At 36.6% G+C, this 15,920-nt stretch overlaps 1 protein-coding gene across 2 annotated transcripts; it reads left to right on the forward strand.

The window, feature by feature from the left end:
* The first annotated feature begins 15 nt into the window (after positions 1 to 15).
* mrasa (muscle RAS oncogene homolog a) lies at positions 16 to 15,494 on the forward strand. Of its 2 annotated transcripts, XM_052148430.1 has the most exons (7): positions 16 to 38; positions 1,729 to 1,847; positions 5,152 to 5,358; positions 6,367 to 6,520; positions 6,673 to 6,772; positions 10,903 to 10,982; positions 11,271 to 15,494. In XM_052148430.1, the coding sequence occupies exons 3-7, from the start codon at positions 5,166 to 5,168 to the stop codon at positions 11,368 to 11,370; spliced, it is 627 nt and encodes a 208-aa protein (XP_052004390.1). In that variant the 5' UTR covers positions 16 to 38; positions 1,729 to 1,847; positions 5,152 to 5,165; the 3' UTR covers positions 11,371 to 15,494. The 2 variants fall into 2 exon arrangements, with proteins under 2 accessions (XP_052004390.1, XP_052004389.1); XM_052148429.1 differs by lacking the exon at positions 16 to 38 and having other exon boundaries at positions 1,673 to 1,847.
* The last annotated feature ends 426 nt before the right edge of the window (positions 15,495 to 15,920 follow it).

The raw sequence follows: 15,920 nt of genomic DNA on the forward strand, positions 1-15,920 counted from the left end.
ACAGCGAGTACTGGCGTGGATTTTAATGTGTCTGTCAGGTATGCATACTATTAAGGTATGAATAATATTAAATAATAATAATAATAAATATTCCTGTAGTGTAGGCAACTATGTCAACAATAAGTAGGTACAAAAATGTCCTAAGAATGAACTGAATGGAGGATCTTTTTCAGATAACAAGCGCCCCTCTGTATGATAACAACTTTTTGATATGTTACTAGTGAGGAATCAGTTATTAGCTGTTAACATCTGCTTTCAAACAAAGGTAACTTTTCCTCTCATTTCAAAAGAGAAATTCCATAACAGTTAGCCTAAGCAAACACAGATGCATTACAAACTGATGCCACAAGAATTCGATAGCCTATAAGTGGAATGTCCATAGAGTTTTTATTGTCTTGTCTGTTTTTCGAATTGGTCAAAATGCATTTAAAATGTGATAAAATAGATGCTCACACTTATTTATTTATTTATTATTAATGTTGGATATTTTAAAGGGATAGTTCATCCAAAATTTTAAATGATCTCATCATTTACTCACCCTCATGCCATCCCAGGTGTGTATGCCATTCTTTTTTCTGCAGAACCCAAACAAAGATTTTTAGAAGAATATCTCAGACCTGTTGGTCCTCACAATTCAAGTGAATGGTGGCCAGAACTTTGAATGTCCAAAAAGCAAATAAAGGCAGCCTAAAAGTAATCCATATGATTCCAGTGGTTTAATTCATGTCTTCTTCTTTTGTTATTGGCTGTTCAGATTCTTCATGCATATTGCCACCTACTTGGCAGGGAGGAGAATTTAACATAAAAAGGACTTAAATATTGATCTGTTTCTAACTATCATATCGCTTCTGAAGACATGGATTTAACCACTGGAGTCGTCTGGAGATTATTATGCTGCCTTACTTTTTGGACATTGAAAGTTCTGGCCACCTTACTTTGTATTGTATGGAACAAAAGAGCTGAGATATTCTTCTAAAAATCTTTGCTTGTGTTCAGCAGAAGAAAGAATGTCATACACATCTGGGATGGCATGATAATGAGAGAATTTTCATTCCTTTAATCTCTCAACTGTTGTAGAATAAGAGAATAAATGAGAGAATAAATGACAAAAGAACAAGTGTTTAATTATACATTTTAATTTAATAATGTTAGCCTATTTATCTCATCAATCATGTGTGACCCATGTAATCACCTACAGCAGGGTTGTGAGGCCAGTGCAACAGCTGTGCAGATGTGTTATGCAAAAGCTATAATAGGCCTACTCAATATGTGTACGCGATCGCAAAATCAATCAGCAAACCTCCCATGGGCACTACTTTTAAAAGGGTCGAATTGTATTTCCTTATGTGGTCTTGCCAAGTTTGTTTTTAAACAATGTGCAATATAATTAACTAACTACCGCTTTAAAAGTGACGACGAGGCTTCAGTACAGAGGAATGGTCCATTTGCACGTGTGGGGACGATTTTGTTATTTTTCTGACGCTGTACAGGTTTAGAAGAAAAACAGTGTATGTCAGAAATTATATCCGAAATATTTACGATGGTGTGAGTCAGATGTTTATGTTTCAAGTTAAATTAAATAGCGAATGGTCTATAATTATTGCCTAATGAAACCCATTTACCCCGACGAAACCATTCTATTTATAGTATCGGCAGTTGCGATGTGGATATGTTACATTGTAATTTCATAAGGGCGGAGGAAAATGTCTTATTATTTTTTCATTTAAGGTGAAGGGCAGATCCTGTCTTCACTATACCGGTTGACTATGCTCAACTCACAGATACAGGACATGTCGAAGAGGTGTCAGGATATTTGCACACTTAGTAAATCACCCAACCCATCACTGGTAAGTTTTCCGCCCAGAGTTTGGTGATGATTTTCGATCATGTTCATTTATGAACAATCAGCGATAACGTCACGCTCACAATCACATATGTGTCACTTCTGGCAGGTTTTCAGGGATGCCCGTTTTTACTCCTCGTATTGAGCTTGGCATTATTTATGACAATCATAGTTGTTTCGCAAATGATGTGCTAACTCTTAACTGACAGCCGCGTTTACAGTGACGTCATCTCTGATGGATAGAGAGAGGGGAGCGAGAAACTTGCATGTAGACACGTTAAAGGGAAAATTCATAAAAAAAAAAATTCTATATATATATATTCTGTTATCATTTACTCACCCATACGTACCATACCAAGAGATGTTAGGCAGAATGTTACCCTCAGAAATACAATAGGAGATAGGGAGTTCCTTCTCTTTTCCTTCCAATGAAAGTGAATAGCGACTTAGGGTAACATTCTGCCTAACATCTCTTTTTGTGTCCCATGGAAGAAAGAAAGTCATAGGTTTGGAACTTGGAACAACATGACAGAATGTTCTGTTTTGGGGTGAACTATCCCTTTAACATGTCTGAAAACATTCAAATTCGCTGGGTTTATGCTTTATAACAGCGTTTGAGCTTGTGGCATTTTCATCGGAATGTAAAGAGGATATAATGGAACAAGAAAAGCATAACTGTGTGGCAAATAATTATGACTCCAATAGTTTCTAAATTTTAAAACATGGCAATGTATACTTTTTTATTTACTTTTAATTTATTTAACCTTTCAAGTATAAATGCAAATATATATATATATATATATATATATATATATATATATATATATATATATATATATATATATATATATTATTATTATTATTATTATTTTTTACAAATACTTCAAATTGTTAGCTGGGATAGGCTCCAGCCCCCGCGACCCTGTACGCAGGATAAGCGGTTGACGATGGATGGATGGATGGACTTCAAATTGTTCCCCCACACATCAGTTATCATGAACAAGACATTATTCTTTAAAGTCTTATAAAAAAATAAAAATTCTCTTATCATTTACTCACCCTCATGCCATCCCAGATGTGTATGACTTTCTTTCTTCTGCTGAACACAAACAAAGATTTTTTGAATCACTCTCAGCACTGTAGGTCCAAGTGAATGGGTGCCAAAATGTTGAAATCCACTTAAGGACAACATAAAAGTACTCCACACGAGACAGGTGGTTAAATCCATGTCTCCTGAGGCGATTTGATAGGTGTGGGTGAGAAAAAGATCGATATTTAAGTCCTTTTTTACTCTAAATTCTCCTCATGCTCAGTCAATCTCCATATTCTCTTTTACATTCATATTCTTACTGCATATCACCCCATACTCGGCAGGGAAGAGAGTTTATGAAAAAAAGAAAATGACTTAAATATTTAAATGTTTCGCACCCACACCTATCATATCGTGTCTGAACACATGGATTAACTACTGGAGTCATATGGATTACTTTTATGCTCCTTTTATGTAGATTTTGGAGCTTCAAAATTATGGCACCTTGTATTGTGAGAATCTACAGAGCTAAAATATTTTTCTAAAAATCTTTATTTGTGTTCTGCAGAAGAAAGAAATGTATCCACATCTGGGATGCCAGAAGGATGAGTAAATCATAAGAGAATTTTTGGGTGAAATATCTATTTAAACTGCTAGTGGATATGTGTGTGATATTTTCGTTGTTGTGTTTGTGTGTTTCTTTCTTTCTTTTTGGAAAAATGTTTTGAAAGTAAATTTGTAAAAGGCGCTGCCTTTCAGATTCCAAATCTGCTGTTTGTGGTACAGGGTCACACTAGCATTACTGAGTATCACCCTATACATCAGAGAAACTCATCATTTACTCATCCTCATGCCCTTCCAAACCCATTGTGAATTCAATATTCCATGGAACACTAAAGGTGAGAGGTTGTTCTGGCTGCTCTAAATACAACTAAAGCATTTAAGTATGAAAAGTACATACAATTCATGCACATTATTCCAAGAATGAAGCTATATGATTTTTAAACATTTCTTATTTTGAGTTCAATGCAAGAAAGGAAGTCATACTGGTTTGAAATGACATGAGGGAGTAGATAATGACTTTTTGGGTGAACTAGGTGTAGTGAAAGAATTACAGTACAGGAACTGAACTGTTAGGTTTCCATCTTAATATTGTATATGGCAGTTTAAGGTCTTTCTCATGGGTTTGTCTGGCTGGGAGATGTCTCACAGTTTCCTTGTGAAAGAGAGTTCCCTCAAGTATCCAAGCCTGGTGAAATTAGGAAGGAAATTTACTCCTTCCTCACATTGTGAACTGCAGGAAGGGGTGGCCATCACCCACTGATAGACTTTTCCTCCAGAGCAGCCCACAGTGCCCTGCTCACCGGCTGGGCAAATGCTTCCTCATTAGCTTAGCTGCTGTCAAGACAATTGAGGACCTCAAATTCCTTCTTGTGTCAAAGAGAAAATATTTGTAGGTAACAAAATTTCTTTTTACTTTCATTTGTATTTTAGTTTATCATAAAAATTTTAAATATCTCACCTTATTTCGCACAGTAACTTTAGGACTTCAGAATCTTGTTCATAGTTTTACAAAGCCAGTCTTTGTTCTCGTTATTATATTTTGGTTGTGAATTTTTGCCATAATAATTATTGTTAATAATAGTGGGGCAGCTTAAAGTAAGCGGTTAGGTAAGCGTGAATGGGCAGAAATGTATTTTGTGCATTTGTACTACTTGGCACCTCTTGGTACCTCCTGAATGTTTTTTCTGTCTGTTTACCAAGGACATTTTCTTCATGTTTTTTTTTTTTGTATTTAACCGCACATTTGCAAGGCTTCAACTGATGTTTTAAAAAACATACAGTAACTATATTCAGTGTCATCAACTTTGTGATATCTTATACTTTTTCATATTCTGGAAAATTAATTTCACTCTTGTCGTCATCAAATCTGTACTGAAGCTTAATGAAGTGCAATTCCATGAGACTATAATTCAAAATAAAAGAGACATGGGCTTGGAAGAATCACGGCTTCTCCACAGCTAGTGTTGTTCAGACTAAAAGCTGCACTTACAGAGAACCACAATGCCTGTGTCTAGACCATATGCTTAGTAATGCATTTCTTTATCCTAATTTAGCTCCAACTGGAGTGTTCACTAACCACAGGAAACTTAATTCAAACTTTTAAGATGCAGATTTAGCTTCTGGATTTAACATAAAATGTGAGAATTGCTCATAACTATCATTTACATATGCTTAAATTGAGATTATAGGGATAACATACTCTTCTCTCTCCCAGGTATAGCTGTTATCATGGCAACCAGTGCAGTCCCTAGCGACAACCTCCCAACATACAAACTGGTGGTTGTGGGAGACGGAGGTGTGGGCAAGAGTGCTCTTACCATCCAGTTTTTTCAGAAGATTTTTGTGCCAGATTACGACCCTACTATTGAAGATTCCTACTTGAAACACACAGAGATTGATGGCCAGTGGGCGATTTTGGATGGTATGACCCAATACCTCATCAGACTGCAGTCATTCTCTGTATTCTCATAACATTCTGTATAGTTGCAGACTTAACAGTATGTCAAGCTTTTAGTCTGGTCTTAGATGGTTTAGGTGACTGATCATCTGAACTACCAGCCGTTGGGGCAGAGGTCTGATTTATAGAATACCCTGGCTAAGCTGGTGGTTTAGCTGGTTAACCATGTTTCAAACAGCTTCAACTGCTTTTTAAAGAAACATTATGTAATTTCTGTGTCTCTAGTGGAGACTTGTGTCTCTGCAAAGCAAACATTGGTGTTTTACAATCAGTGGGTGTTTTTCAAACCGGAATGGATGTTTTAACCGCTTCACACAATTTGCCAACTATATTGAGATTCCCTACATTCATTAGGTAGTTCATAAAACGCCCATCTGGGTTTGGAAATGCCCACTGATTAATACGTTGAGATTCCCTACTGTCATTGCATATTTGAAAATTACCCAATGCCCGGTTTCAAAATGGCCACAAATTGGAAAACGGCCATTATTATTCAGCAGAAACCTATACTAGCTCTAGTGGCACCAAATGAAACCACGAGTACAATTACTTTTTCTGAGTACACCACCAGTATGCCATCAGTTGAACAGGTAGTCCCACTCCAAACTCATGGCATTGGTTGAATTTCTGAACACTTTTTGTGAAAATCAACCTTCAAATGGCTTACTTATAGTTGTGTCTATATATTAAGCTGTGATTTATGAAAGTATTTTATTTTCTTAAAAAACACCTTTAAAATTTAAGGGGATTTTTGCCTTTAATTTTTAGGACAGTAGAGAGCCAACCAAGAAACAGTGGGGAGAAGGTGGGGGTGGGCGGGTGGGGTGTCAGATTGGCTACATCTGTGACCAACTTGAACAGGTTGATCTGCTTGATCTTAGGCTGGTATGACCTGGGTTTTCCAGCAGGACTGACTAAAATCAATTTGATTACATTTCCTTCTCTGATCTGATTTGCATTTGTTCCTTGCAGTTTTAGACACAGCTGGTCAAGAGGAATTCAGTGCCATGCGAGAGCAGTACATGAGGACTGGTGATGGTTTCCTTATTGTGTTCTCTGTGACGGACAAGGCCAGCTTTGACCACATTGACCGCTTTCACCAGCTCATCCTACGAGTGAAAGACCGGTCAGAACTTCAATATACCTCATACAAAGCTCAAGACCACAACAACTATTCGCCAAGTTGATATTGATATTTCATAAGAAAGACTGCTTATTTTCAAGAAAATGCTTGGTTCCATCTACCAAAATATTAAGTTTGTTTCATGTCTCCAACAGGGAGTCTTTCCCCATGGTCTTGGTGGCCAACAAAGTGGACCTGGTTCATCTGAGGAAAGTGACAAACGAACAGGGTTGTGAGATGGCTGCCAAACACAACGTGAGTCCATAGATACCACAGCAAATGTTATACAAAACTCAGCACTACTTTTTGTTCAGATTTTCAATGTAAACATTCTTAACACTGTTCTGACACAGATCCTTTAGCATGAATTAAAGGTACACTTAGCTTTTTTTTTTATTATTGTTGCACTGGTTGATGTGACAGTTGTCTTAGTTACCAATGCCATGGTATTAAAATGCTATAAAACTTTATAAAAGTTATCCATATGACTTCACAAAATTCCGAATTGTCTGAATTCATACAATAGCTTTGTTAGATGAACACATTCACATTTAAAGGGTTCTTGAAATGCTGTTTTTTGTTTATAACATTTTTTTTTGAATAGTTATATTATCTTCCCTGAGTTCCATGTTAGTAATTTTTATTATTTTTTAGGGCCACTGTTTTAGGGCCTCTGTATGAACACTCGGTTTTGGCCTCAGCTCCTCCTTTAAACATCAATGTATTGTTCTGCTTGGCTAACTGTTCTGATTGGCTTAAATCATGCAGCCCCTCAAATTCAGCCACATTTGAATACATAAACTCAATCGGAAGAGAATGAACAAACTCCACAAGACTACAACATTTATAAAATTCATTTTCAGTGTTTATAGTTAGCATCCAACAAATTGCATCTGAATATATAAAACTGTTCATCTTAAGCACAACTGTTAACACTCGCACCCTGACTACACCGGACGCAAGAGTCCCGTCAAAAGCAATAGAACCCATTATAATCTATTATGCTGTCTACCATGGAAGTATCTGTTGCGACTCGTCGTGCCGACAGTAAACAGATGTCCCATTCCATTTTGCGCTACTACTATAAAAAGCACAAATACATGGTTTAGAAAGTTTGTGTTGTCTGGTGTAGACAACCTCAAGCCATTTTGTCAACGGATGTGCCCGGTGTAAACTGTGTCAGCAGCATAAACTATCAAACAGTCATGACATTTGAAATAGTCATGAAAGGAACTGTTTACTTACATTTTTAATCTGGCCCAAGTGTTTTAACTTCCCATCCTTCAGTAACAATTCCTTAGTAAAGTCTGAATCGTTTTCTGACTGGTTCGCAAGCAAAACATGCAATCCATGCTGAAATACACTGAAGACACATGATGCACACATAGTCCAAGGCACAATGAAGATGCTAACATCCAGTTTCCAGTATCCGGAACAGTAGCTGGAAACGCATTGAAACTATCAAAGACTTCCATTTAGTGTGTGTTTACTTACACCAACAATTAAAAATAGCGCAGATGGGTGGTGTTCAGTAATAGTTAGGCCTGTTTGTCCTGCTCACTCTCTCGCTGAGTATGAACTGAGCCCCAGTGGGCATTGATGTTGTTGCTGTAGAGGCGGTCATGAATTAATGAGTACACTTTGTGACATCACAATATTATGGAAGTAGAGAACAAGGCGTTTTGGTAGCATAAATGCTTTTATTGCATTGGGGATTTTGTTTTGAGTTATGAAATTCACATTATTTTTTAATAGTAGAAAGACCTTTTATTTGTCAAAATATCAAGGAAAATTTGATTCCTCATGACATGACCCCTTTAATTTGTCATTTGTTAAGTTATAGGGCTCTATTTTTGTGAGTGCATGTTATTTTCTTGTCACGTTGCACAACAAACTGCTCCAAGTATCCCTGGCTGCAGCTTGCTGAACAGGGCGGGGCTACACATGTTCTCTACCCATAACTTAATCTCATTGTCTCTGTTATCATTTATAGGTATGCATGATAGGAAATACGTTTTAAAATAGTTTAGCCCGATTATTTTGTTTATAGTGCTGTGGCTTGTAAGTGATATGAAATTGTGTTCTACCTCATGGTGCATTGCAAACAAATGTAGTAGGTGTCGACTAATCCTACTACGGTGATGATTCAACTATAATATTAATGCGGTTGTAGTCAGTGTTAAAATAATTTAGCAAGATCATTATGATTTTAGTGCTATGACTCATAAGTGATATGATTTTGTGTTGTACCTCACATGTCACTTCAAACAAATGTAAGACTGAGTCACACGGACTGATGAACAAATTGTGATGTGTCTGCTGTCATTCAAATCTGTAAATCAAAAAGCTGAATAAAGAAATAATGATCAAATGATTATATAATGATAAATATAAACATATTTCCAAATATCCTAATATTGGGGGACTGAAAACAAAAACCCACGTTGTTCGTTCATTCATTTATTAATTCATTCAAAAGGCATGAGAGCAGCTATGCATGTACTTATAGTCTCCTGGTTTTTGCCATAACAGCTCATCATGAGTGATTATTTGCATAATTAATATTAGATTAAAGGTGGGGTATGTGATTTGCAAAACGGCCGGCAGATTTTGAAAATACACAACTCATAAGGTCCTACCTTCTCTCCTCCAACGCTGGCCCTGACTCCACCCATTCGAAAAACATGGACGCGCAATCATGCACGAGCGAAAACTCAGATGCGCAGTGTTCTAGCAGTGTTCTAGACTCACTAGTCAAACAGTGCATTCACCTGTCAGACAATTTTTCAGAGCAAATTGTTGACACAGCAGGAGGAGGGGTCGCATACCACTCTTGAAAGGTGTAGAGCTGATTTTATCATAACTGTAAAAAAAAGAACATAGCCAGCCCTGGCGTCTGTACAGCGGTCTTCTATTCAAAACAGGATTCATAGAAATGTGGAACAACCCCACTAGCACTATAAAAGCTCTATTCTCCATACATAAATACAATCGCTTCCTGTTACTGGGTTACTGAGCTTTGAGTATGCACACGAACGGGACACGCAGCGCCAGGGTGGTGGGGGAGGGGGCATGGTACGACCGTTTGATTGACACATTTTCTGTCCAATGATTCTAGATGGTCTTGAAAATGATTGGCTGGAGTTTTTCGAGTCCTGCCCGTTCCACAGATGATTAAATTGCTTAATTTTCATTTCAGTGCTTCTAATTTACAGCCAGTAAGTGGGTTAGGAATAGGATTTCAAGTTATTTTGAAAAAATGGTCAAAAAAGAAAATCAAATACCCCACCTTTAATTCATTGACCAAGTTTGCTTTATACGCACCGTCCATATCTGCTTGCTCTATTGATTACGCTGGATAGGAATGTAGTAATTTTGTTATGCCATTCTTGAGATAGTTGCGGTGCTTTTGCTCATATTCTATATTGATTCATATTAATTTCATTGAAGGGTTGTAAACGATTATCTTTCCTCCTCACTCCAAACATGTGATCTCCATTATCTTGTCGGCCTAAAAATTACTTTCTAATTCACATGCACACAGAAAACAGTGGCAGTTAATAAATAGTCTGATACAGTGGAAAATAAGGCATATTGCATGAGGCATATATAATCTACTGTTAAAACTGTACTAACAAACTGGTGCATGAGCACAAAAAACACATATACATGCTTTTCAGTTTAAGATATGTGCATTTGTTTAAGAATATTTTCACGTCAGTTTCAGCCTTTATGTAAATCCCGATTTGTCCCTCACTTTTAACGTAGGATAAAATCAATGGAATTTAGAATTGAATATCACATACAAGTAAGCTCTATAAACAAATTGTTTGGCTGAACTTTTCAATATCTCTTAAACAATGATAACACACGAGCAACGACTACCACATCTCCTATCATTTATGTCTATGAAAGATGAACGAGCCAATAAACGTAGCCCTGCCAAATTCTGCGGGCTGCAACCAGGTGATTCTCAAATCCACACAGAGTTAGTGATTGTTTATATAGCCCAGACTGTAGAACCCTCCGGTAGTGGCCACAGAGACATGATACCAAAATAACTATCGGAAACTGTAAGAGTTTGTTTTTCTGATAGCTGATAGTTAAAACAAAACTATCGGTCCTAATTAATCGGTAAATCCGATATATCTGTCAACCTCTGTTTGTAATGTATTATTTAACTGTCCTGGTTAAAAAATTTACAGGACAATAGGAGGGTTCAAATCTTGGGTTATAAAATTTGGATTTACAATCTACAGTATTTATACTTTATGGTCATAGGGGTTCAGATGACACACAAGATTGGAAATCCTGGTTAAAATGAGTGACTTATTATAGAAATTGTAAGGGTGACTTTCTTTCAAAAACTTTATTCATTTTTTCAGATTACCTACATTGAAACAAGTGCCAAGGATCCCCCAATGAATGTGGACAGAGCCTTTCATGAACTGGTCAGAGTTATTAGGTAAATAATACTCATTATCTCAAATATGAATGTGATTTTTGACATGGGTTTGTCTTATTGTAATACTAGCATGATATTCAGTGCAATAGAACAGAGACGTCAGAGGCTCGGTTTCAAAATCTAGTGAGCAGCCTACCTAGGCAGCATTTTGAATGTTCGAACACGTTCATTATTTGCATAATGAAATGTCCATTAAATTGAGCTGATTGTGTTGTTCAATACAACACTGCTCTGCTCATTTATTTTCATATTGACACATTAACTTGCATTAACGCTTTGCATTTTTAGACAACAAGTTCCAGAGCGGAGTCTGAAAAAGAAGAAAAAAATGAAGTGGAGGGGAGACAGAGCCATGAATTCTCACAAGCTTCACTGTGTGATGTTGTGACGATCTCTCCTGTTGAAATTACAAGTGTTTGGCATGATAAACTGCCACAGAACACCGAATGGAGATCTGCACTAATAATAGAGGACCACAGACTTTGAGTATCAAAAAACTCATATGAAGTCAAACAATCTCTTCCTGTCTCAGGGAGTCATGTTAGGAGAGTCAAGGGATCACTGCACTCAACCAGGCCAAGGAGGAGCTAACTTAATATCCTGAAAGAGACATATTGACCTTACCAGCCAGGACACATCAAGTAATTTACCTGTCCTCACTGAAAGCAAAAATGCTGCATGAAGCAACAAAATCACAGCCAATCAGAACCTGACTGATTTTGAATAGATACATATGTTAAGCTGGATTTTGGACCAATGAGATTTCACTGTGGGCAGGGCTTTCCAGTGAGGCAAAAGTGTGACAAAATGTCACATATTAATTGTCGCAGTCGTGGTCGGTTCATAACATTTTGGCTTACATGGAATCGTACATTTATCAATTAAATCGGTGGAGCAGTTCCACTTCTAGTCGCTAGTGAGTGTTCCTACTGCACAATAGTATCCAACTGTATCAGTAGGTGGATAACATGAGGTCCACATTTATTTTCATTGGTTGATTGCTGCATCATGTTGCTATTCTTTTAACTCAGTTAAACTGCTCAACTTTATTGCATCTAAAGTAGTCATTGTCGCTCATGCCGCCTCATATAGCCAACTCTTATTGACTTCCAATCACTTTGTCACTTTGTGAATGTACCTTATTGCTTTATCATGTTGTGTGGGGTTAGGACACGGTGTGACAATTTGCACATGGACAGCGTTAGGGCTGAAACGATTAGTTGACGTTATCGACACCGTCGACAATAAAAAATAGCTGACCAATATTTTTGTTGTAGAAAAGTCGTTTGATCTCATTTAACTTAACACGAGATCACATGAAACTGTAATGATGATGCGTGAGAGCAGCACTGCAGTTTGTGCCTGACTGAGGAGAGAATGAAAACAGCTCACGGTCCAGATGCACTCTAAACTTTCCAAACAGGTTCAGGTGATGTAGATCACAAAGTATGAGAGAATAATAAAAACTAGTAAGTAAATACAAAAGCACTCTTGTTGTGAAATAAGCGGAGCTGGAGCTGCCGCTCTGCTGAAGCAAAACTTGTTTGTTGAGCGTCTTTAAAGGAAACACCCCGGCATTACATCTTTAATGCAGTTACATTTAATGCGTTATAGCTTTATTAAAGTTCAAATAATAAGGAAGCAGGTCATGTAAATAACTACAAACTCCAAAACTTGCATTTCTCTGTGTGGTCAGTGCCTCTTCTATGAGTTGCGCAAATGTCCCGATCTAAGGGGGAGAGATTGAAACTGCACCCGGCCAATGCACACTCTGTCGCATGGACACTTATCCCTCGAGCGTGCGTGCTTTCTTGCTGCAGCTAGATTAGAACGTGATGGCTCGCGACTTATTGAATCATAATATATGTGTCACTGTGCATTTCTTATGGGAAGAAAATTGGCAATATGCAGCTTTATTAATAAGCGATATTTTTAATTTAATGATGAGAGTTAATGATGGATTGAAGTGAACAGAAAGGTGAGAGAGTGAAGTCTTCACCCCATAATACACTGTAACAAAATACGTTTTTTCCAAAAATAATATCTAAAACTCATACATTTACGTGCTGTATTTAAAACAACATACATTTACTTTAGCAGCACTGCAGAATATTTTTTGTTATTATCTGAGAATGTTGAATATAATATTATAAATAAAATATGCATTCCTCTTGAGAGGTAGCATATAAGATATTTTTAAATTCAGATATTTAGAAAATAAGCATATTTTGTCTTTACTGCACTCCCAGAAGTGAGAAAATACACTTATATTTAAGATACATTCACTTAATGCAAGTCGAGTTTAGACAGTTTTAAATGGAAAACGAGTGGTGGTAGTGTAGTGGGCTTAAGCACTGAACTGGTAAGCAGAAGGTTGTAGGTTCGATCCCCACAGCCACCACCATGGTGTACTTGAGCAAGGCAATTAACTCCAGGTTGCTTCGGGGGGATTGTCCCTGTAATTAGGGCTCTGTAAGTCGCTTTGGATAAAAGCATCTGCAAAATGCATAAATGTAAATGTAAAACATGACACCAACACTTGATAACAATAGGATTTTTTGCAGTTAATTTTTTTACAGAATTACACTTCATAAAAAGTATTTTTTCCCTTTAATTCAGTGAATGTCATTTAGAGGTATTTTAAAAAGATGATTCTGACCTCTGTATCGTTAGCAAGCACATTTAATACAACCGTTTAAGTCGGGGCACAAGCTGAATAGTCGGTTAAGCGCTAATGAGTAATCATTTCATTTTGCACCGAATAGTTGAATAATCGTTCTAATAATTGTTAGATTAGTTGAATATCAAAATAATTGTTAGTTACAGCCCTAGACAGCGTTAACATTCCACATAGGATAGGGACATTGTTTTTTAACAATCAAGAAGTTCTATAACAAAGATTAAAATGTGCCTTAATAATAAATATTTATTGGCATTTATGAAGGAGTATGTAGCAAGTGTAACTAGTGGAGCTTATTTATGATGAGGACACTTTTATTGTCATGTGAATTTTTGGGATGTCCTTAATATGGCCTTTAGTGTTAAGCACAAAAAGTACTGACACACAAGTACATGACAGTACCATTGCACTTGATCACAAATCCAAGTTTTGTTTTTATTTATTTTTATTTTTTTACTTTTTCAGTAAGAGATGTATTTACTTATGGGTTCTTGCTATATGGCTTGATAGTGTTTATACATTGTCCTGTAATGTCAAATGGCTCATTAATTGTTTGGATTATGTTGCACACTCAAAGGTGCTTTAAGTAATTTTTTGTTATACCATGCATAAAATGTATCTTACTGTACCCCAGACAGATGTTATTGAAATTAGTGTCCTGATAAATTAGAATCCACAGTTAAAATCAAGCTACAGTGGGTTTCTGCATAGTAGAACTCAAGTATTCATCTGTCTGTCTCCATAGACATGAAACAATGCATAATCGAATATTTCAAGGAAGGACGACAAATATGACAGAATAAACCTTATTCATGATAGCCCAATATTTGGTTTTTAATGGAAATGACAAGAAGGCTGTGAGGGATAGACTTACAGTCTTTTCAATGGAAAGGTAAAAAGCTGTATAACGCTCCAAGATCACATCTGTAGTTCTTTGTATACTGAACGTTCCCATTGAAAGTCAAAGATGGCGCTAGCGTGAATAAGGTCTAAATGTGGGGTAAAAACGTGTGGGAGTGGCCAATGTTTTTTTAATCAATCAGAAAACTACCCAAATGATTCAGCCCTCTCTGCCTGAATTGGTTTTCATATTTGGGCTTGTGGGCATGTCTTTTTTGGAGGGCTTGTTTTGGAGAGAGTATGTGTTGTGAAGTTAGCAAAGTGATTGAAATGCCTTGAGTTTTATTGCTTAGGTTGTATACAATGGAAGTGAAGGTTAGAGAGAAAAAGTGTGGTTAAGATGGGTAGATGGGCTTGATTTAATGCTTTATCAGCCTTCATTATTCAACAGTTTGTCAGACCTCCTGTTCCTCAGTTTCCTCTTTGTTTGGACCAATTAATGTGCCTGTGCTTGCATGATAGATAGTCAGTTTATTTGCCACTTGTTCCTCTAACTGCTCCCAAAGGACTGACATGTAGAAACTCATCCAGTCTGCTGTTAAAACCATGGGACCCTTAAGACAAATGATATGTTGTAATGGTCAGTACAGCTTTGATCTGCTCATTTGTTCTTTATATTGACACATCAGTAAATAAATCTGTGTGGGACAATGTATCAAAACGTTCTGTGATCGTTTCATTTGAATTGAGTGTATTGTTTCTTTTTTGGCATCAGGTTTAGAGATTTCATATCCAGAATCTCTATTTCAGTTTTTTTAACTATTACAGGAGGCATTGGTTGTTAAAAGTCACAGTGTAGAGATGATTTGCACAGATGAATACATTAAATTTGCACAGTGCACTAGCTCAAAGCCCTTTCCATCTCACAGTGTTAAATCATCCTTAATGATCATCTCTATGTGAAATAAAGGTTTTCAGCTGCTTTTGAATAAAAAAATGAAGCTTTACATCAATTGTGTGTTTTCATTTGCTATTAGTCAACAATATTGTATTCATCTTTGTAATATGTGACTGTGAACAAGTACTGACACTATCATATTACTGGCCTTGTTACAAATACATATACTGTGTGCAATTTTAAAGACGTGATGTCACAAATATTAGTGTTAGTTAAATTAGTTGTACTTGTTTATTTTGATGTGTTAATGTTTATATTATAAAGTGCCTGCCACCAATTATGTCAAAAACTGGTGTATTAACTAATACATGAACGTGAGTTCAGATTTTGTAAAGATCCAATCCCATTTTATATGATAGATCTGAAAAGGGTTTGTTGAGCATTAATATGAGAAAGTGTAGTGCGTGGTTAATCAAGGTTATTATGTGTCAATTAAGTAATTGTTGTTCATTCAGGTGTT

The sequence above is a fragment of the Xyrauchen texanus genome, chromosome 18, assembly GCF_025860055.1.
Source record: "Xyrauchen texanus isolate HMW12.3.18 chromosome 18, RBS_HiC_50CHRs, whole genome shotgun sequence".
Lineage (NCBI taxonomy): Eukaryota > Metazoa > Chordata > Actinopteri > Cypriniformes > Catostomidae > Xyrauchen > Xyrauchen texanus.

Excerpts from the sequence above, each read along its gene's own strand:
- mrasa (XM_052148430.1), top strand. The coding sequence starts at position 5,166 with ATGGCAACCAGTGCAGTCCCTAGCGACAACCTCCCAACATACAAACTG. Across the intron at positions 6,521-6,672 it reads ATCCTACGAGTGAAAGACCG|GGAGTCTTTCCCCATGGTCT; the intron begins GTCAGAACTTCA and ends TGTCTCCAACAG. Across the intron at positions 6,773-10,902 it reads AGATGGCTGCCAAACACAAC|ATTACCTACATTGAAACAAG; the intron begins GTGAGTCCATAG and ends TCATTTTTTCAG.